We start from the raw sequence: 22,710 nt of genomic DNA, 5'->3' as shown, positions 1-22,710 counted from the left end.
CATCAGAAAAGTTATTTAATTTACCAATGCGACTTCCGTGACTTACTTAGTGAATCGTGGAGTGTGAAAAGTGCAGTGATGGAAAACAACATTTTAATATATTGTGCCGGATATGTACAAGGGATTTCAATGTGTTTGTACTCTGTAGCACTTACACTTGTAGCACTTACTTCAAAGCTCTCCACCATTACATTTTCACTGCTGGCTAGTGGAGAAAATGCTTTTCACAGCCAAATTGGGGTACAATGTTAAGAAAATAATACGATTCTACTGCTGGGGGCTCGTGCAGGCCCTCTGCCTTTTTTCTGCCTCCCTGTTTTTTTTTGCCCTCCAGTCTTTTTTTTTTAAAGCTCTTTCATAGAGGAGAACGAACAGTCAAACTGTCTTTAAAGATCTGTGAATAGGACCCATTATATTCATTTCTAATTAATAGTATTGAAAGACTACTTTCTAGTTTTATTTTATTTTATTTTATATTTAAATTCAAAGGATTTTGTTGCACAAAATAATACATGATGTGTACATGTTATGTTTGGAAATTATGTTATAAAAGATAGTGACCCATTAATTAAGTATATCTTTTGGCAGTTAACCAGCTTGACCGCTATTTTAAAAATCAAGCAAACACTGCATAAAGTTTCACTTTAAACATGGGCAAATCTCAAACTCTTTAAAATCATTTGATTCAATAATATCTAAACGATATGAACTCACCTCATTTGGTATTTCAGGATGATTACAAAGGGACTATCCAATGATGGGTTTCATTTGTAACTGTTTGTAAATATAATTGAATGGCTAATGGCTAACTAGATAACCATTTTGTGACTGATTTAAATAATCCTACAGGGAAAAGATAGACAGAATGTTCTTTGTAATTGAGGTGGTTTTAAATACGTGCACCCCTGGCTTTTTTCACACTTATCTTATCACATGCTGGTTTTGAACAACTAATTTCTTGCATTCTAATAGAAGCCGATATTTTTGTACATGTGGATTTTGATAACTGTAGATTAAAATCAGTAACCAGTAATCGATTGGTTTCCAGTTTGAAACCCAACATACTGTAGTATACATACATATGCAGCATGGAGTTGTACTGGAATTGAAAATGCATTTGCACAACACGTAGCCATATACGGCAATGGCATTTTCATTAATGCACCACTTATAGTTGTATCTGCAGTTATTTAACACAGTACAAGTAATGTTACAACTTTTCAGAATACATTTCTGTGACTCATCCGAGGGGAAATATTAACAAACATATACACTTCCGAAAGCCCATGCAGTCCAGAGATGTGGCCCTGTGCAGTTTGATTATCCTCATTCTATTGTTACTTTAACACAATATTTTTATGACATGTTTGTACACTGGTTTTGAACTTGCTTGATAAGGTACTCCGTCTTTACCATCTACAGTAACTATGGTAGTTCCCTTTTGTGGTGGGTGTGGGTTTTGGGATGCTATTTTCTAGGAAGAAGAGATGGATGCCCTGATGGGGGATAATGGTATAAATTCACACTTTGAACTAATACAGTCGGTTTTACAGGCAGTGTTTTGTGGTGTACTCTGTTATAGATTCTAGTCTGGCTCTTTTCATGCTCTTGTGTGCCATTCACTATCAGAACATACAGTTGCCATTTTTCTCATAAAAATCTCTGGGAGACCAGAAACCAGAAATAAAGTGAATAGAAGAGGGGAAAGATTACTAAAAACATATTTAAATACCAAAAAAAAATAAATAAATAACAGACAGTTTGTTAGTAAAGGTGTCATATAGAATCCCCCAAACAGTGCCTCTTCTCTTAAATAAGTACGGCAATTGACAATGTTGAATAATGAGGAGTGATGTGTTTACAGGTATTAAAAAAAAAAAAAAAAAAAAAAGTTTCTTCTCTTATGAATTTTAACACTAGAAGCCCTGCGGCGGTCATTTTGGCAGTTTTTGGTTTTTAAATGTAATTTTCTCCAGTCGTGTAACACAAAGTGTGTACACACAGGTGAAGCTGGCAACCTCGTTGAGAGTGGCAAGACATGCCAATGCCAGGTTGGCAAGCTGAATAAAAATAAAACTGTGGACAGCTGTGCTCTGTGCAGAAAGGCGGTGAGGAGAAGCACATTATCTGTGTTAATTATGAACAGCCTTAGACTCAAGTGAAAAGAATACCCTTTTGTTGAAACAAAGAAAAATAAATTAGACTTCGTTATAACTTCTTGTGCTGTGCGCTTCTGTAAAATGTTTTTTTTTTTAAGTTTATTTATCTACGTTGTTCAGTTGCTTTTGCTTATGCGATAATAAACCGATTGCTGTTGAAAAGTTAAAAATTTATTGCTATCGTTTATAAATATGTGTTTTGTTGTAAAGCCATGTCTGTTCAGATGTTTATTTAGTTAAATTTTCTTGTTTTGATTTGTAAAATAAATGTTCATATATATATATATATATATATATATATATATATATATATATATATATATATATATATATATATGCTTCAGTTATTCAGATGTTTGTGGCGTACTCAATAATAAAAATAAAAATAAAAACGAATTACAGCCTTGTTTTTGGCCATCATATTTCAATTGAAATGACACTGTCTCTTTCTCTATCGTTCCCACGTGGGTGTTCTGAATGGCAATCATATACTTCAGTGAGTTTTAAAATGATTAGGTGATAAATGATCCTGACTATAGATCCTTGTCTTTATTAAAATATTCCACAGATATTAAATTGTACAATGGTAAATCTTATTTTAAGTACTGTATAACATTTATTATTCAGTAGTACAGTACTTTAAGAAATCTGTAGTGGTAATTAGGCAAAAAGCCTGTTTTACTATTTTAAAACCTCAGATTATCATTTGCCCAAAGTGCACAGTTTTATGTTTTTATGTAGAAGTATTCAAAGATTAACTACAATTAATACTTTGATTCCACTTCCTTATAATAAAAGTACAATATATTAAATATCTTATTACAAATAAAATATTGTATGGTTCAGAATATATTTTCACACAATAATATATGTCTCAAATTACCTCATAATATAGTCTGGTGGGCCAAACTATATCGGAATCCGTGAAGGCTGCTTTATTTTTGTGTTTGTGTTGTAGTCTGGTGATCTTAAACACGTGAGAACCAGAACTGTTCTCAAAAAAAACATTTGAAATACAGACTTTTACAGAATTATACACAGTAAGCACTTAACACACTTTACACACACACACACACACACACACACATATATACTTTGCTAGAATTGACTTCTTGTGTGACAGAGCTGCAGTTTGTGTTTCTTCCTTTAACTCTTGTTTGAACACACAGTCTAGTCCCAACTTCATCAAGAGCACAGACACTTGAATGATTTGAAGGAGCATGCCTTGGAAACCAGGAAAACTAATCACGTAGCCATGAAAAATAATGCAAGATATGACAAATTGATTGGAAGAGAAAAGATTGAGTTCTTAGATTGGAGTGGATGGAAGGGTCAGACCTCTATTAAAACTGCAGACGTTTATTGTTGAATCAAAATCAAACCTATTTATGGCGTTATATAATTACATTATTAAACATCCTGGATGTTATATAATCACTATGTGTAACACTGGTAGTTGCCATAGTCCAGGATGTCTATTTGTTTAACGTGTATTAATAAAGCAGTACAGGATTGCAAGACAATTTCTTGACAAAAGTTATCATAACATACATTATTTATAAGTAAGCAGGAAATTTTCAGTCATGGTATGCATGCATTAAACATATTTTTATTTATTTATTTATTTTTTAAGTAAAGCATATACTCCTGTTTTGTATTTAGAATTAATTAAGAACAATTTGTAGATTTTATTTTTCACTTTGACATTATGGACTTTTTTTGTGTTGATCAGTGGCAAAAACTACATTAAATTAAATCAATTTTGATTCCATGTTGTAACACAATAAAATGTGGAAAAGTCCAAGGGTGTGTGTGTGTGTGTGTGTGTGTGTGTGTGTGTGTGTGAATACTTTTGAGAGCCACTGTACACATACAGCTCACGCAATGATAGCATTATTAAACATCATCACTACGGTATCTGGTATCTGGTTTTGTGGGAGGTTGATGGGAGGATTGTAGAGTTTTACACCATTATTTTCAATAGGGATTTGATCTAGACCTCAAAATTATGCTGACAAAGAATATCGGTATGAAAAAGAGGCAGGATTAGATTACTGTCTCCTTCAATAATAAAAATGCAAAAGTTTACACTTGTTCAGTCTATAGTTATGTTCGGTGTTAGATATAATGTCCATTTTATATTTTGTTTCTGTATTTTGTTATTGTTTTTTAACATGAATCTTCAGGCGTGCTATAAGAGCAACTTTGAAGATGTCTTTAAAAAGGACCTGTGTTACCTACTGCAGGTTCTACAACGCTTGAATGAATGTATTTGTATACCACCTTAAAATGACAGACCCCCTACAAGGCACTATGTTTCAGAAGCTGCAAAATCCCCTTTGTGTGGCTTCTTTTAGTTTTAATACCAAACAATTGGGCGGCATTGTGGAGTTTTATTTTAATACAAACATTTATCCTACCTTGGAATTTAGATTAAATCCACCCCTGGATTTCTTAAAGAGCCAGAAAGAAAACAAAAATAAGAAGGGAAAAAAAGAACAATGTTCAACTGGACTAAACACAGCTGTTGTGGTTATATTTTAGATTGGGATCTTAAAAAACATACTGTATCTAACTGTATACCATTTGTTGTTTCCAGTGCAGTCTAATACAAATCTGATTCACACCTGCTGGTTTGGAGTAATAGAGGCTCCCACCTGAGACTAATGCCAGTCATTTCCCTTTTCAGAAAAGCATCCAGCTGAATGTTGATAAGGTTCTAAGGTAATTAGACACATCCATCTCTACAGTAGTAATTCTGGGTTAAAGCAGCCCCTACCATGTGGGCACTCGACCGTAACAGACCAGACTAGCAAATCTAAGATTCACATTTACCCTCGCGTACATTTAGATTCTCTCAGTTTTAACTGTTTAGGTTTTCATCTGGTTATATAAGGTATTGAAAAGTCAATTCAGAATATGCTTTTCTTTTTTACTTTTAGGATGAGTAAGAGAGACACACATAAAGCAACACAAAGGACACTGCTACTTGTTATCTGTGTGATAACCCTTTGGGGGAAATCAGTAACAGCAGTAAGCCACCATAAAGGTAAGTTATTTCCCTGGGCTTTTCTTTTTCTGCATGTAACTGCATAATATGTGACTTAGTGATACTAAACAATATCAGGATTTGCTTGTATTTGTCTTCTGGCCGGTCTTTGGTCATAGCAAGCAGGGCTGTGTGCTCATACAGCTTGGAAACCAGATCAGACTTGTATGTATAAATATGTAGATTTATAGAAGTGTGTTTGGGTTCTGCGGGGCAACGTTTAAACGGAACTGAGAATTCCATATTGTAGGTATATTTGTACAGGTAATGATCTAAAGAGTGGTAGAGCTTAGCTTTCACATTTGATAGCTTGCAATGCAAAAAAAAAATAAACAAATTATTAGTTTAGTACAGCTATACTTAGGGCAGGCGTTGTAAGTAAATACTAGCTCAACAAAATGTTAAGGAAACATCTCCCATTGATGGTAACAGTATTTATGCGGTTTCCTAACTGTAAACATTTTTCTGACCTGTTAGAGATATATTTATTTCATGTTAGATGCGAGAAGCATGCATATAATGCAATGTATTATTTAGTTAGTGTGGCAAAGTGATTTGTAGTGCTCAGTAATAACAAACAACACAGTTCACAGTAAAAAAAATGGCTTTTTATTTGTGCTGGGTAGCTTGTTTGGTAACCTTAAATAATAATACCTGGCTCTACACAACAATTTGTTTAGCGCAGGTAAACCACAGGGTTCAGTCCTGAAATAATAATACTAATAATGACACACACTTTATACACACACAGTCACAAGTGCAATAGTGAGTGCTCCTAGTGCAAATGGTGATTTAATACAATGATTGGAGAGAACAGTAATGCAGTGTAGTCCTGGCTTAGCACGATAGCTCAAGGACATTTAGCTGTCTAGAACAGTGGTTCTCAAACTTTGTCATAACGAGCCTCCCTGAGCTATAAAAAAATAACTGCGCCTCTCCAGTTTACTAAAACAATATAACAAAGTGAAAATCCTATATGTTGCAAAAAAATGAATATGAAAATTGTTCAATGTAGAGCAGTATGAGTTTCACAAGTATTAATTCAAAAAGAGTACAAATGTAAGCAGCTAAAATATGTACAACAGTAAAATAAAAAATAAAAATAAAAAAGGTAATACAGTGGTTTAAAAGCCTTGTGAAAAAACACACATATGAGTACAATTAGGTTCTGGTACCTGGCTTTAAAAAGGGTTTCTTCAGCTCCTTAGAGAAATGTTGCTGTTTAAATGCAGTATTACCCAAGTGACTGAATAAATGCCTTAGCAAAAAAATTGCTTCAAGAGAAAGTATGGAAGTGTAGTGCAGAAAGAGAAACTGGCGTGTTATGGTCAGGATAAAAACGAGCTATATCAAAATAAATCTGTGTTTTCTATTAGACTAGATATGTATTTTTTTCTAGTATCATTGTCCCATATCAGCAAAGGAACGAATAATTATATATCTTCAAAACTCATTTTATAAGACTATCTTTTCTGACACTCAGACTGGCATGCCATATTTAATTTGCAGAAGGGCGTGAGAAGAATAACTTATGTTTTCTTGTTGTGCCAATCAGTGACAACAACATAAAGCTGCATGCTAAGGAATCTGCTGCTTCTAATACTCTTTAAATGACACATTGGATCTAGGAATTAATGTGTTTACCATATTTCTAAAGGACTGTTGGCAACTTTTATTATTGTATAAAGCAGCAGTTTTTTTAATTTTAATTTTAAAGACACATTGAAATGTGTGTTTTTTTGTGATGTGGCTTACTGTTTGAATTGGAAACATAAAAGTGAAACAAAATAATCTCTCTATTCTGATTTTGCCCTACAACAATATATTTTAGAAACCTAAATCTGTGAGTATTATTTTATGTACATTATAGCATCTATATTATGCAATATGTATTATACTACAGTATATATGTATATTAGTTTGTCTATAGTACTCTATATGTTATGCTACCTGTATTGCCAACGTTTTTTGTACAAATACAAATACGTTCATTCAGTTCTACTTTGTTCAGAGTTGATCTGCTGTCTTTATGAGGCTACTGTTTAACATTTTTTTATTTTTTTTGATGCAAATAAAACAGTATTATTGAGAGGACACCACTAGTAATAAAAAGTGGGCACAAGCACCTGGTATTTGTTTTCCTCTTTGAGATATGTAAGCTCAAGAGTCATTAAGATTTTGCTTGTATTGTAACTGCTGCTGATTATAATAATATTTCTAAAATATCTCAGTTTAATACACATACATTATGAATATGAGTCTTAAATATGATTTTTCCTAAATCCCTTATTTGTTGAAGGGGGTGGAAGTTGATGCAAACAGGAATCCGATAAGGATAATAGCGTTACTTCTCAACTGATTCGCTGAGACTAGTCGCATGCTCTAAGAATATCCATTTTTGCTGATATTTCTGAATGGATTTAGTGTTTTATGAAACCTTTTAAACATAAATGAAAAAATACAGGGAATCAAAAAATAGCCAATCTAATCTCCGCAGCAATCCTTGACCTCTGTCCAAGTAAATACCTCAGACTTTCTCAAGATATGGAACAAGTCAGTCAGCAAAGATATCTCATGACAGTTTTCAGTTGGAAAGGCTTAACATTTAATCTTGTTCTTGGAACCTTCGTATATCTGTAACATCAAACACTAGACATTTTTTGGTTTCACTTTGTAATCAAGTTTACAGGTCATCCCCTGGGGGATTGTCTACACACTGTTTGCTGAGATAGGCAAAGCTGTACAATTCTAAAGATGAGGGTAGTGATTTAATCATTTCCTATTGCCAAGGATTACATTTTTTTGTGCATTGTATATAGTCATTACAGAATTATCGAAGTGTAAATGTTTCTGATCCCAGATTGAATGTATAATGGGATTGACTTTTAGATGTTGTGGGATGTGAAATCACTGCTGTCTGTTTCTGGTCATCTTGCCAGGATACCCTTATAAAAGAGGGTTGGGTAAGTAGTACATTATAATAAAGTGGTGAAAAAAATTAAGAAGAAGCAGTGTAGATTCTAATTTCTGGCTTGTTTTCAAGCAGTGGCAAGGTTCAGTATTAACCAAGCAGTAACACAGAATTATTACAAAATATTAAGGGCCATATTTTCAAAGCATTAAGTCTTAAATTACATGCAGTTTTTTTAACATTGTGAAATAAGAAACTAGCAACTATGATGCTTCACTTTCACTTTTATTGATTTTTATAAAACATCAGAGAACAACAACAAAATAATGGAACCGAATGCTATCTATTTCACTCACCACCATAAGCTGAAGGGCCTGTGTGATTTTCCAGATGGCTCAGACCGATACGCTTTGACTGACGGTATGAAAGGCCTTACTAAGGTCTAACGAAATTAAAATAGATAATGATTCAGTCAGAATTCATTAAAGGGTGCTGCCTCAGTACAGTGAAATGGATGAGACTCAGAATGAAACTTCTTGAATGAGTCACCTTGAATTAAATAAGTGTGCAAGTGATCAGCTGCAGAAGAGTGCTGGCAAAGAAGGCCAAGTTAGAAATTGGCCTGTAATTGCTTCAGACATCAGTGTCTAAAAGTGTTTTTAGTGTTTTTTTTTTTTTTTTAGTGGAGGGGAAACTGCTGCCAGATAAAGAACAAAAGAGAGTATTTCTAATGTGAAGGAGTAATTTATTATTTTAGGTAACCAAAAAAAAAAAAATCTAGGCAAGGCACGCTTGACAAAAGACAATCCAAGACACACTGTGGATTTGGCTTAGTTTTATCTTGCTGCAGAGCAGTGAATAGGCAGTTTAATAGCATGGTGTAATGTAGTGGACTGGAGAGGAAAGACCCTTGGCAGAAAGATTCCCTGCAGTGTTCTGATCTCATCAGTAGGGTTCCAGTTATCTATCTATCTATCTATCTATCTATCTATCTATCTATCTATCTATATATATATATATATATCTATATATATATATATATATATATATATATATATATATATATATATATATATATATATATATATATTCTATATATCAATTAGTAATATGATTATTTTCAAGAACCTCTTCCTCTCTGGGCTATGGACAAAAAACTTGATGTTTGCACCCCTGTGTTAAAACATTTAATCAAAACCAATACATACCTCATACTAATCAGGGGAATAACATTGAAATGAGTATTTGACGTGAATAGTTCTTTTTTCCACAGCACACCATGTCAAAACAGGAACCTGTGAGGTGGTGGCAATACACAGATGTTGCAACAAGAACAAGATAGAAGAAAGGTCTCAGACAATAAAGTGCTCCTGCTTTCCAGGACAGGTGGCAGGGACGACTCGTGCTGCCCCTTCCTGTGTTGATGGTAGGGGATTTCTTCTTTTAATCATTGTCTTTTAACAAACACTAATATATTATATATATATATATATATATATATATATATATATATATATATATATATATATATATTATATATATATAGATAGAATTCTATATACCTGCTTGTTCATTTAACCCATGATAATGTCACCCTCAGCTTATTATAAAAACATTGAAATGTCCCAGACAGAATATAATGAGAGTCAATGGGTACACAACCATGATAGTATCAATTGGGTTCTTATCACATGCTGGTTAATATCCATTACATTTGTCAGATTTCTACCCAATGAAATATCTCTTTGGGATATACAGTAAAATCATGGAATAAACAATGCATAATTTGTCAAGTTGTTGGTGAACGCCTTATAAAGTCAACGTAGCTTATTCTTACCATTCTGCTTATTTACCATTATATTACATGAGTTTGACTACATGCATGCATCAATGGTTCCCAGGCCATTAAGTGCTTTACTTTGTGCACCATCAGTGGTTTATTTGGAAAGCCTACTGTACAGACTAGCTCAGTTGTTGTCTAGGGAGAGAACACTCTTTAGAGACAGCAAATCTTGAAGTGCAAGCAATAACTCCCACAAGTCTTTAAAATGTTCCAGTGCTATGGAGTTGGTGAGGCAAGTGCCCTGACATGCCGAGTCATAGCTATGAGTGAGGTCAGGTCCTATTTGAGTATCTCCCATACATTAAACGGTGGCTTTCTTGTTTATTTAACACATTATGATGATAATGTATCATTTAAGATTAGCAATACCAAATTAGACTTGATTATTGCTCCATGTGTGTCGTTACTGCGAGAACACCCTGAGGTAAGTTGATATCATGACTACAGCTGTTTTGAGCAATGTTTAGATAAACTTTGTAACTAAAAACATGACAGATTTTTTATTGTTTGGATTTTATTTAAACAGAGGCATTTTTTTGTTGTAATTGTTAAACATGATTTTGTTCATTTCAGTGGTCTTGCTAAGGTCTTGATACAAAGCTCTTAAGGTCTAGTTGCCTGCCATAGATATATAAAACATAGGCTAGATTAGCTAATGTGTCTTTACCGAAGAAGGACAGCAGCATCTCGTGATCTGCCACTTTGGATCAAGTTTTGTTTTGCTGGTAATACACAGCTGTGCACTAGATGGTGCTGCAGCTTTTTTTTTAAATACACTTTCGCTGATCTGGCAGTCAAATACAACTGATGAGCAGCCCCTAAAAGAAAAAGAAAAAAAACCAAAACAACAACAACAACACATAAGTTAAGCAATTTCAATAAAAATCACTTAAAAAGGTAGGGGGACATAAAAATAAATAAATAAATAAATAAGCTAAGGATTTTAAGCAATTTATTCTTAAATCTAATAGTGGCCACATTGAAACCTATACCCCTAAGATACCATAGACTTGTACTTAAAATAAATGCAGGAGGTTTTTACTCCACTGTGATATTTCACCCTCTAAAGAAGCGTCATTGCACTGTTAGTCAGCTTCAATTCAGCCTTCACTACAATTATGGCTTGTTTGTTTCAGCCAGTATCTGACACATTTTGTCTTCACTGTATTGACCGTAACCCTCACCCATACTTGTCAGTTTGGTTGTCGCTTGCCTATGGTGTAACACTGCTGGTAAACAGACCTGCTCTGTAAAAGATTATGGTAAACTAAACAAGATTGTGAACTACTGTAATAAAAAATAATAAAAGTTACACATTTTAATGGAATCTATTTATGGTAGATATTTGAAAAAATATTGCACAGGTTCTTTTTTTTCTCTAACGATCAAGAGGTGAGCTGAGCCCATTGACTTCTCTCATTAATACAAATCTGAAGAATTTAACATAAACAATGACTAGTTCTCAAGGTGAAAGATGCTGCATGCAAGGCAACAGTTAGATGTTATCCTGAAAATTAAACCTAAAATTGTTGTATTTGGAGATGGGTTGGTTGGTATGATGTTGCGACAGGCTGGTGAGTGGATAGAGGCCCAGCGACAGACTGCAGTTCAAAAAAAAAAAAAAAAAAACTTTTATTATAAATAAGCACAAAATAAAAGGACACAAGGGCCAAAACAAAGGTATTTAAGCACATATAACAAAGCAAAATTTACAAAATAAAGGTTTCTAGGCTGGGCGATGCCTGCACTGGATCAGGAATTCAGAAAACAGAATACAGCAAGCACAAACACCAGCTTGCTTCCTCAGCTTCCTTCTCTCCCAAATGGGAAGCTGAGGCTTCCTTTTATGTCAGGTGGCTGGGTGCTGATTGATTGTTAAATTACTCCAATCAAACCCAGCTACCTGAACACAATAAAACCAGGCAGGTAGGGGAATTTAACCCCATCCCTGCCAATCTATAAAGGGCAGAGCTCTGTTTTGCCACACACCTCCCCCCACGTACAAAGTACGCAGGCCGCAATTGGCCTTCAAACCCAAGCCCTCCTCCCAAGAGTCCCATTATGTCCCTTGGTGGGCTGTTTCGATGGGTAAGATTGATGTCGGAGCCCCCAAGCCTTCTTTGGTTGAGGGGGCCCCGGATCTCCAAGGAAGTAAGGCGATGCTGTCATGGGACTTGGACCCTCCAGCAGATGCAGCATTGGCGGGCAGGCAGCACCCCTGGACAGTGTGGGAGTGACCTCCTCAGACGGTATGGGTCCCCCTAGCAGTGTCAGACCCTCCGGTGGCTTCAGATCCTCCAGCGGCACTGGACCCTTCAGTGGCGGAGGCAGAGACAATGGCCCGGCTCCCTCTGGTGGCGGAGGCGGGGACGGCGGCCCGGCTCCCTCTGGTGGCAGAGGCGGGGACGGCGGCCCGGCTCCCTCTGGAACAGCAGGTGGGACCGGCGGACCCTCGGGACGAGGACTATGGCCACCAGTCTGCCGGTGGCACTTCTGGCCAGGACCTCCAGCGGTGGTCCTCCTTTCCACACCAGGAACACCAGGGGAAGAGGCTGGCAGGGTCCTCCAGTGGTGGCTGTTGTTGCAGCAGCTTACATTTCTTCGGCTGCTGCATCTCCTTCTGCCTTTGCCACTGTCTGCTCTTCTTTCCCATTTTTTTATTTAAATTTTATTTATTTATTTATTTATTTTTAAAATGTGGGTTGTTCAAAAAGTTCCAAAATTTTAATGGCCCCCCCCAGCTGCTCTGAGCCTCCTACAGACGCTATATCCCACTTCTAAAACCAAGTATGACAGGCTGGCGAGTGGAAGGAGGCCCAGAGACAGACTGCGGTTCAAAAAAATAATACTTTTATTATAAATAAACACAAAATAAAAGAGCACAAGGGCCAAAACAAAGGTATGTATACACAAAAACACAACACAAAACAAGACTTACGAAAATAAAGGTTTCCAGAGTAGGCAATGCCTTCACTGGATCAGAAAAATTAAAAAAAAACACAAAACAGCAAACCAAAAAACCCAGTAAGCACAACCATCAGCTTGCTTCCTGAGCTCCCTCCTCTCCTAAATGGTAAGCTGAGGCCTCCTTTTATGTCAGGTGGCTGGGTCCTGATTGATCTTTAATTACTCCAATCAACCCCAGCCACCTGAACACAATAAACCCAGACAGGTAGGGGAATTTAACCCCATCCCTGACAATCTATAAATGGCAGAGCTCTACTCTGCCACAGATTATATAAAACTAAAGCATGCTTCATCTCAGAAGGGATTCCTGTATGCTCTTTGCAGATAGCCTTGAGTATGCGCCAAAGTATTCATTATTAATATTAATAATATTTAGTGCTACATTCCATTCCGGCAAGTAGTAAATTAGGCACTATAATTGTTTCATTTTTAACCTTGTGGCTCCTCTCAACTCCAGCCAGCTGCTCCACACATTTGACTGTATTGAGAATCAGAATTTTAGTTTAGCAGATTTTTTATTTGATGATGGTTTCGCAAATGTTGTTAAGAAGGTAACTGTAAAAATTAATGTATGTCTGCAAGACAATGGTCTGTTCAAAATGGGAACCTAGCTATTTGGCATTGAAAGTTCAGTTTGACCTTCATGTTTGGCTAATAACAGGAATAAAGATCTTCACTGGTACGATATCAAATGAAATATGAATGAATTAATTAATCAATTAATTAATTAATTAATTAAAGAGTGAGAAGCTTTTTCAATACTGGATTAAACTAACTGGAAACTGAGAGAAAACACAAGCTGAGGAAACACAAGGATATCGTCTAAACTAAATGCTTTAGAAATTATGATTCATGATTCATTCACTACAGTAATTGTATGCATAATGATTTATATAATCTATGATGTCATTGTTTTTGCTTATCCGTTAATATGATGTTGACATTTTAATAACGTGTGTACAGTATGTACAAGATTACTTCAGTCATCTTCAATTGAGTATCTTTTTGACAGCTTTAAGGGTTGCAGTTTTTATAAATATTGAACATATAGAAACATTTATATTCCATAAATTCAGCTGAAATTTGCAACTTGGAAGAAAATATACACTCAGCACCTCCACTGTATAAACTTATTTTGAACCAATCGATTAAAGATGACAGATGTTAATGTTGTTGACTAATTAGATAGATCTGAAATAGTAGATAGTTAACCTACAGGCTTTGGCACATTTTATTAGTAGTATGTCATGCCTTGATAATGCTGTGTGAACAACCTGCAATTTCTACATGTTGAGAACTTTAACAATGATTTTGATGTCCAAAGTTATATTAATGATACATTGACTTTGTGTTTCCATATTAGCCTCAATTGTGGAGCAGAAATGGTGGTGTCAGATGCATCCGTGTATGGATGGAGAGGAATGTAAAGTCCTCCCAGATCTCAAAGGCTGGAGCTGTGCTTCGGGGAATAAAGTAAAAACAACTAAGGTATGTTCAACCTGAAATTTAGTCCCTTTACAGAACTTACTATTAAATTCCACATACAACGTTGGACTAAATGTTTGAGAAACTATATAAAAAGTGATAAATATAAAACTTGTAGGTCACTGTTTCAAACAACAACATCAAATGCTGACCCCTTGTTTTCCAATTAAAAATGCATGCCTACCATAAAACAGGCGTTATTGAATTCGATACATCAGTCAGTAACACAGCTGGAAATGCTACCCATCTTTATGAGAGAAATTCTATAACTTATATATGACAAAGGGTGACTGGATCTTGCTTATGACAATCAACAATAGTTAAACTATAATTCAGGTTTTGTTCAGTTCCAGTACTATATAAGACCATTGGATTAGTCCTGGTCTTTATTTTAATGAAGATCGCAGACGACAGGAAAATGGGTTTTGATCATGCCAAATTATGACATCATCAAATCAGACACAAATTATTGACCTTGATTAGTACTGAGTGATTCAGGTACTCTATGTTCCCTGGTGTACAGTAATTATCAAAAACATGCTTACAGTGGCAATCATCTCTCCTGTCATAGAAATTGACAAATTTTATAGTGTTATGCTATCTTAACTTCTGACATCACTTTTTTGAAAGGCTTGTTGCTAAGTATTAGTTGCCAAGGACCTTTAAACTAAAACTGTAGGAGATTTCTTCTATTAGAATATCTTGTATATAATATTCAGAGTTCTATTTTTGTGTATTGACAACTACATGCAGAGGATCTGATTTTTAGATTTGGATTGGTGTTCTAGTCAGTGAAATTGCGTGGGAATATTGAGTGCTTGGAAAAAGCAAATCCAAAATGTAATTCAGGTTTATGCTTAGCCCACCTAGGATAGTATCTGTCACCTTTTCTTTTTTTTTAAATTCTAATCAGTGTAGATGTAATATCTAGATTTACACATTATTATGTACTTTTAATTCAAATTCTGTTATCATCCATCTATACCTTTAAAACACAGTCTCAAAATATAATCTAAATAAAAAAAAAAATATTTAAAAAAAACCCTCAAATGTTTCTTTAGCAAGTCTTAATAGAGAAATAGCGATGCTGATTGAAGGCACTGTTGTGTCTTATCGTCAAGGTCAAAAATGTCCTTATAACACTACACTGCCCAAAAAATGTCCTCACTGATAAAATCAGTGAATATTATTATTATTATTATTATTTTTATTATTATTATTATTATTATTATCCTGTTTAAAATACACAGAAGGAGAAACATAACCTCAGGTAACGGTGACCCTGACTGTTTATTTTAACAGACAGTAATGATTATTTAAAAAGAAAATGCAGAAAGTAAAGCTGGAGAAACTAGGTGTGAAAGTACAAGTAAGAATGATGTGTGGTACTGATTTTTATTGTACCTCTATAAAGCCTAGGATATTACCTTTGAGAAGTACTGGAATAACCAATGAAAATGTACCAGTGGTGTTGGGAGGGGGGAGCTGCACTTGTTGGGTTTCACAGGCAGCCATAAATCAATAGGATATCTTTCTGACATGCCACTTAACCTTCAACAAAGCTGTAAGCCTAGAACTGCAGACAGTATAAAGATAAAAATGGAAATTTACTCACAAACTAAAGAATGATAATTCTCCAAAACCTTAACCTCTCAGTTATTGCTCATTTTTTTTTTTTTTACAGAAAGGGAGATATATAAAACAACACATTAGAAAGAAGTAACTGTTTCAATTGATGAATGAGACCAGTTATTTTATGTTGAGCCCATTTAATCTGTTTCATCTCGGCCTCAGTTTGAAAACACAATTATTCCAAATGCAATGGATCAGGTATGCAATGGATCAGGTATGCAATGGATCAGGTATGCAATGGATCACTTGTGTTTGCACTTATTTAATATGTTTCTTTGATTTTGTTTGAGGCAGTGCAATGAAGTTGGAACTGAATGAAACCTGCATTGCAAATGAGTTTTATTAGAACCTGTGCATACCATCAAGAGTTTATTTAGAAAAAAAAGCTCAGCAGGATCAAATCTGATCTGCGCAGCAAGTGTGACAGGAGTAATTTGAACACTACAACACAATACATTTGTATTGTCCACTGGTATCCACAAGCAGGAGTTAAAACTACTTGCCCGGGTCAGGGGCTGGCTTTATTCTCACGCAGCACAACAATTACGCAACACAGTGATTATAAAAAAGGCTGTGTTTTACCATTTTAAAATACCAAATGTAAGCTAAATTATGTAAAGGAGTAATACATGTTTATATTCAAAACTGTAAACAGCACTATCTCCAATCAGACTCTAGATCCAACAGGACACTCATGAATACTTAATGAAGATGAAAAGTGTTTGATAAACTCTATTTTACTAATTAACTACCGATCAAGTACAGGCTGGAAATCCCAGGATCCCCCCCCCCCCCCAGGATCTTTACAATATAGAGATATTTAGCTACTATATATATTTATTTGAACTGAAAATGTTAATACTGGTATTATCTATTTCTTTATAGGTAGCTCGATAGTTCAAGATCTGAATGGCAATCAGCATCCTGAGATTTTGAATTCGCTTCTAACCTGCTGCTGTTCCTCGAAAGCTGTGTTTTTTTTTTTTTTTTTGTACATAAAAATGGGTTTTCACAGCTTTGGCGTTTTAATGAAGAAGTATGCCTAAATTTGGAAAACAGAAGAATAGCACAAGACAAACAAGGACAGCTAGAAGAGATTTTCATATATGAAGACCTGCTGTAGAGTAAACAGCAAACAGCTCTTCTCTTAAAAAAAATATCTTTTCTGCAACTTAACTGGCACTCATAAGTATGAGGTATGTGTGAACATATGTGCTGTTTTGCAACTGGACCTCCTGTTAAGAAATGATCATTTCTGCTGTACGCTGGAATACAGAGGATAATGTTATGAAAAAACGAAATAACCAGTCTCTTTGTGTTTTAACTGGTAAGACTAAGTACACTCGAGTTTCCTTTAGAAAATGTTATTTGTCACTGTAAAAACAGGCTTATTTGCTTTAAAAGGCTTTTTTCAATACCGCTGGATTGTCTTTGTTATATGAAGACGATAATGTTGAGTAGTGATAACTGTTGACAGGCTATGCCTAAATATATGTAAATGATATACAAAATATTGATGTACTGTAAGTGAAGTTGACAGAATTGCCTAAGACTAAGCAGACACAGTATATCCTTAGGATGTCTATAAATGCTGGTAACATTCTTTTTTTTTTATTTCAGTTTTTTATTTCATGATGAGTTTCTCTCTTTAACCTTTTGGGTGCTAGGGTGTTGTTTTATATCATAAAAAAAAAAAAATATTTATTTATATGCAGCCTTCCAATTCAGAAGTGGATTCTGATTCAAGTATTTTATTTAGAAAATCTTACATTTCATTTTTTTTAGATAAACCACTGGCTTCACAGACCCCATTCACAAGTCTTGGACTACATAATACTGCCTTAAGTAAGATAGTCCCACATTCATGCTAATCAGGATCTGTGAAATCACCTGTCAGTTTTTAAATTGTCTTTTTATCTCTTATCAGTTCCTTACCTTGTAAATCTTGTGCAGTGTTGGTCCATTTCTTGTAAATTAGGTTAAAAATAGAGATGCCAAGTTCTTGTAAACAGCATTGACATTTCTAGGGCGCATTTATGTTTCTGAACCTAAGCTATTTAGTGTTTAGTGATGGTATAACCTTTGGCATTTTAAGAAGAACGCTAAAAAAACATTTTAGTTTAAAAATAAAAGCACATAACTCATTCTAATACAAGTGAAGTTAGATTGAATACTTATTTTAAATAAACAGGAAACACCAAGTGAATACTGTACACCAATTAAACCTTCTATAAACCTAATGTACCATGATTTCAGACACGTATTCCTGGCAGAAGCTAAAACAAGACGGGTCAGTCATTCAAAAGGATTCAGTTTGTTTTGCAGAACCATTTTGTTTTTCCAGTAAATGTATTTCATGCATGCTTCAGAGACTTGAAGTGAACTGAACAAGAGAGGAAAGACTTCAGTGTGACAGGCCTAAGTCTACTCAGTTCATTCAATTACATTGTGGAAATTCCAGCAACATAGTTTTGAGGGTAAAACACTACTTGAAATATTTGTGACTAATAATTCTGACATGATACATAATTTCTTTAACAGATAGTAATTTATTATAGTCTAATTTTGTCTGGAAAGGATCTGCAGAAATGTTTGAATTTATGAGATCTCTACTATTATTTTTTAGCACCAGGCACTCATTAGAAACCGTGCTGATGAAGTTAGTTGAAGTTTTTTTTTCTGTCCCCTTGACTATAGTCATATCAAATTCTTAATATACATATCGCAGGCTTTTGTTACTTCTTCTACCATATGTGCTGCAGTGATATTACATATTTTTTTAAAACCCGCCTTTGTCATCAAAATGTATTTGTACTCATTGTGAACCCAATAAACCACAATCAAGACATTTGCAATTGTACCTTTTTAGGTTAGAGCATATCTGACATCAAAAGCACTTGCACCAACGTTGAAGAAAAAATATCCAGGGCTGAACAAAATTATCCAGATTTATCTCAACTACTGTAGTTTTTAAATTACTGGAATATTAAATTATTCAATTTTTATTTAATTAGTTTTACTGAATGATAATGAGGAAGGCACTTTGAAAAGAGTTGAGGCCACTCACTGGACTAATTTGTTGCAGTACGAATATGGAAAGTTTACTTAACACTTCAACTTTTTTTAAAGCTAGGCTGTCATGTTTAATGCTTAAAGTACGCATATAATTCTAAATCATGCTTTTGGAATATTTTTTAAAAAGAAGATGTAACTGCAATGTAATATAATGTATTTAAACAACCATCCCATCTATTGGTAAAAAAATGTATTATTTACAGTAAGTTAATGTTGTCCTAAGAGCTGAATAAAATTGTGATACAAAAGAAAAACAACATATGCCTTCAACATTATTTTATGTATGATATGTGCTTTATTTTATCTGTTGTGTTGGGGGGAAAAATAAACAGGCACAATATTATTTAATTTCAGCTACACATGTAAATGTGCTGTCAAAAAAGGACTCCAAAGGTTTGAATAATAAATGCAAGTAGATATTTGCATACATATTAAAAAAAATAAAATAAGAAAAAACTCTTGGGTCACCACCCCCTCCAAATTACATAAAAATATTACCTGTGCAGTCTGCTGGGAGTGAGACACACAAGTCAATCTGAGAAATGAGTTCCATTTCAGAATAAAGTCAAGAGAAGAGAACAGTGCAAAATACCACCCAGACCATTGCTGTGTAAAGGATGAACCGCCTACCTCCAGACGTGAGGACAGGCAAGATGCAGATAGTGAACATTTCAATATGACAGGAAAGTGGCTTTATTTAGCTTCAGTTGTTCTCAGAAACAATATGGTTTTAACAAAGTGTATGGCGATCTTTGGCCCATGATCTTCTCTTAAAGAGTCCAATGCTGTTTCACACTATTGACCCATTCAGGATTTCTCAGCTGCTTATAGTACTTATATTATTGCAACAACTGTACAGAGACTAGAAATCTCAGTGTTATTGCTCAATATTATGGCATTATGGACTGCTGCAAAATGGCCTATACCACTTCCCCTGAAAAAGTTAATTTTACCTTGAGGTTTTTTTTAGCAAATGTAGGTCTTTTTTGGGTACTACGGCCCCATTGAATAACAATTACCATATGTTTACAAAGGTGTTGAAGGCTGTCTAGATCTGGTGGTGTGATATTTTTAATAACATCCCCAAATTGTTCTCTTTCTTTACAGTAGCAGAATATTTTCGATTCCTAAACATGTTATATTTATTATAGGTTTACCACAGTTATTTTAAATTGTCATTTTGCAGTCTATTATGGTTGAAGTCTAGTAGACATATTGTATAAGTGTTTGGAAGTTAGAATGAGAGGGAGGAGAGACTACACGCCGCTCCCACCTCCGCCGCCAGGAGACTACATGCCTCCGCCACCTCCATCGGCAGGAGCAGAGCAGCAGGAGCTGTCTCTGCCTCTACCACCTTTACCGGCAGGAGACTACATGCCTCCGCCTCTGCCAGAGGGTGAATGCCTACTGGTATCACTTCCCCCACCAGCAGAGGATGAATGCCTGTTGGTATCACTTCTCCCACCATCACGAGGAGAGGAGCTGGAGCTACCTCTGCCTCCATCACCATCAGGGGGAGAGGAGAAGGAGCTGCCTCTCCCTTCACCAGAAGGACTAGGACTAGATGCTGGCGGTCCTCAGCAGCCCTTGCATAGGCTGCTGAGGGAAGCACGGGGAAGAACCGCCTGGCCGCAGTGGCCAAGAAGAGGGCCAACACCCGCACCCCAGCTTGTCCTGACTCTCTGCCTTGCTTCGTCCAAGGATGCCTGCCTCGCATCGCCCAATGATGCCTGTCTCGCTTCGCCCAAGGATGCCTGCCTGGCATCGCCCAAGGATGCCTGCCTGGCATCGTCTGGGGTTGCCTGTCGCTCCACATCTCCTGGTGTTGCCTGTTGCTCTGCATCACCTGGGGTTGCCTGTCACTCCGCATTGGCTGGGGTTGCCAGCCACTCCGCATCGCCTGGGGTCGCTGGAACTGCATCGCCTGGGGTTGCCTGTTGCTCCCCGTCGCCTGGGGTTGCCAGCCACTCCGCATTGCATAGGGTCGCTGGAACTGCTTCGCCAGGGGTTGCAGTCAGCTCTGCTTGGCCACAGGGGTCATTGTGGCCGGAGCCCCACCAGAGGGAGTTGCCGGCTATGAGAAAGGGGGGAGAGTTCAGGAGACCAACTTTCCCCGCAGCAATTTCGCTGCAGGAGTTCTGGGGACTGGAGTCCCCCCAGAGGGAGCTGCCAGCTATAAAGGGGGGAGAGGTCAGGAAACCACCTTCCCCCACAGCAGTTTCCCTGCCGGAGATCTTGGAGGAGGTCTGGAGACCACCAACCCCAACAGCTTTTCTGCTGCTGGATTTGCCCCGGCTGAAGGAGTCAGTCTGGGAGCTGTCAGCACGTCTGCTGACAGCCGCACCATTGGCAGCATTTCCACTGCCAGTGGTACAGCGCAAGAAGAGATTCACCCGACTGTCAGCATGTCTGAGACAGCATGGCCAGTAGCAGCCTGGTTACTGGCAACATTGCCGCCCATCAACCCCTTAAAGTCCCTGTTCTTGGCCCAGGACTTTGAGCGAGACATTTGGGATTTTAAGGGGGGAGGTGGCCATTGAGGCCATGTGTGCTTTGCACAAGGGGGGGGGGGGGGGGGGGGGGGGGGTATGTGGCAAAGTTCCTGCCCCTGTGTGTATTTTGTGTTATCTGTTGTGTGTTAATGTTGGTGTATAGTCATTGGTACACAGGATATAAATGGGTCTGTGTAACACGAGTGTTTAAAATATATATGTGTATTTAGGCACGAGGATTGCACAGCACTTCACATGCAAGTAAAACATAATAATATGTGAGCACGGGGAATTGCACTTTATTAACTCAAGTGCAGTTGTACCGCGACTCCAATTGAATGATTGATTAGCAATCGAGCACAGTACAGCTGCATAAAAGCTGCATGTTTTCACCCACTCTGGGTTGTGTGTTCGGTGAGTGGAGAACGGGATTGTAGACGGAGGTAAAGAGAATAATAATAATAATTGTGAAAAAGAAGCTCACCGTGTTTTGTGTGTATAGTCCGTTTTGTTTGTCTGTTTATTTTGGCTACCAGTGCCGTGTCCTGTGTTTTTTGTTCAATACAAACATTTATTTTCTGTCTGTCTGTTCACTCATTAAATGCTGAGCGAAGCCATTCACTCAGCTCCACCAAAATCCATCTCTCTTGTTGTTTATTTCCTGGCTCTTGTTTGACACCACCCACTCTGGCCGTCTTTGTGACAGTACATTATCTACATTTACTTTAAATTAAGCGTTCCACTTTGCTATGATTTTCACCTAGGTTTCAGTATACCACAGTTAATTTTTATAAGGCATTTTGACTAGGCAAGTGACAGGTTAAAATCCATTACTTGTGTCAACCAAAAAGCACAGATCATTTACATTTTCTCTTTGAAGCCAATCTGGAGTCAGTTCACTGAAATCGATGCAAAATAATTAGAAAAAAGTACTGGAGGCATATCATTAATAAAAATAAGAAAAAGAAGTGAACCAAGTACAAAAGCCTTCGGGAACTGGACGAAAAAGCAAAAGTAGATGAAGTGTTACAATGATTTGGTGTAACATGAAATGTGTATGAAAGAAGAGAATGAAACTACACTGTGAATTACAATGA

At 36.4% G+C, this 22,710-nt stretch overlaps 1 protein-coding gene across 1 annotated transcript in view; it reads left to right on the top strand.

Annotated features, from left to right (window-relative positions):
- Positions 1-5,102: 5,102 nt before the first annotated feature.
- Positions 5,103-22,710, top strand: part of LOC121319143 (chemokine-like protein TAFA-2) — a 111,900-nt gene continuing 94,292 nt past the window's right edge. The window contains exons 1-3 of the mRNA XM_041256325.1: positions 5,103-5,208; positions 9,393-9,545; positions 14,293-14,417. Of these exons, the coding sequence (XP_041112259.1) occupies positions 5,103-5,208; positions 9,393-9,545; positions 14,293-14,417 (384 nt within the window). The remainder of the gene's footprint in view (positions 5,209-9,392; positions 9,546-14,292; positions 14,418-22,710) is intronic.

The sequence above is a fragment of the Polyodon spathula genome, chromosome 8 (assembly GCF_017654505.1).
Source record: "Polyodon spathula isolate WHYD16114869_AA chromosome 8, ASM1765450v1, whole genome shotgun sequence".
In the NCBI taxonomy this organism is placed as follows: Eukaryota; Metazoa; Chordata; class Actinopteri; order Acipenseriformes; family Polyodontidae; genus Polyodon; species Polyodon spathula.
This window is presented reverse-complemented; position numbering and strand designations above follow the sequence as displayed.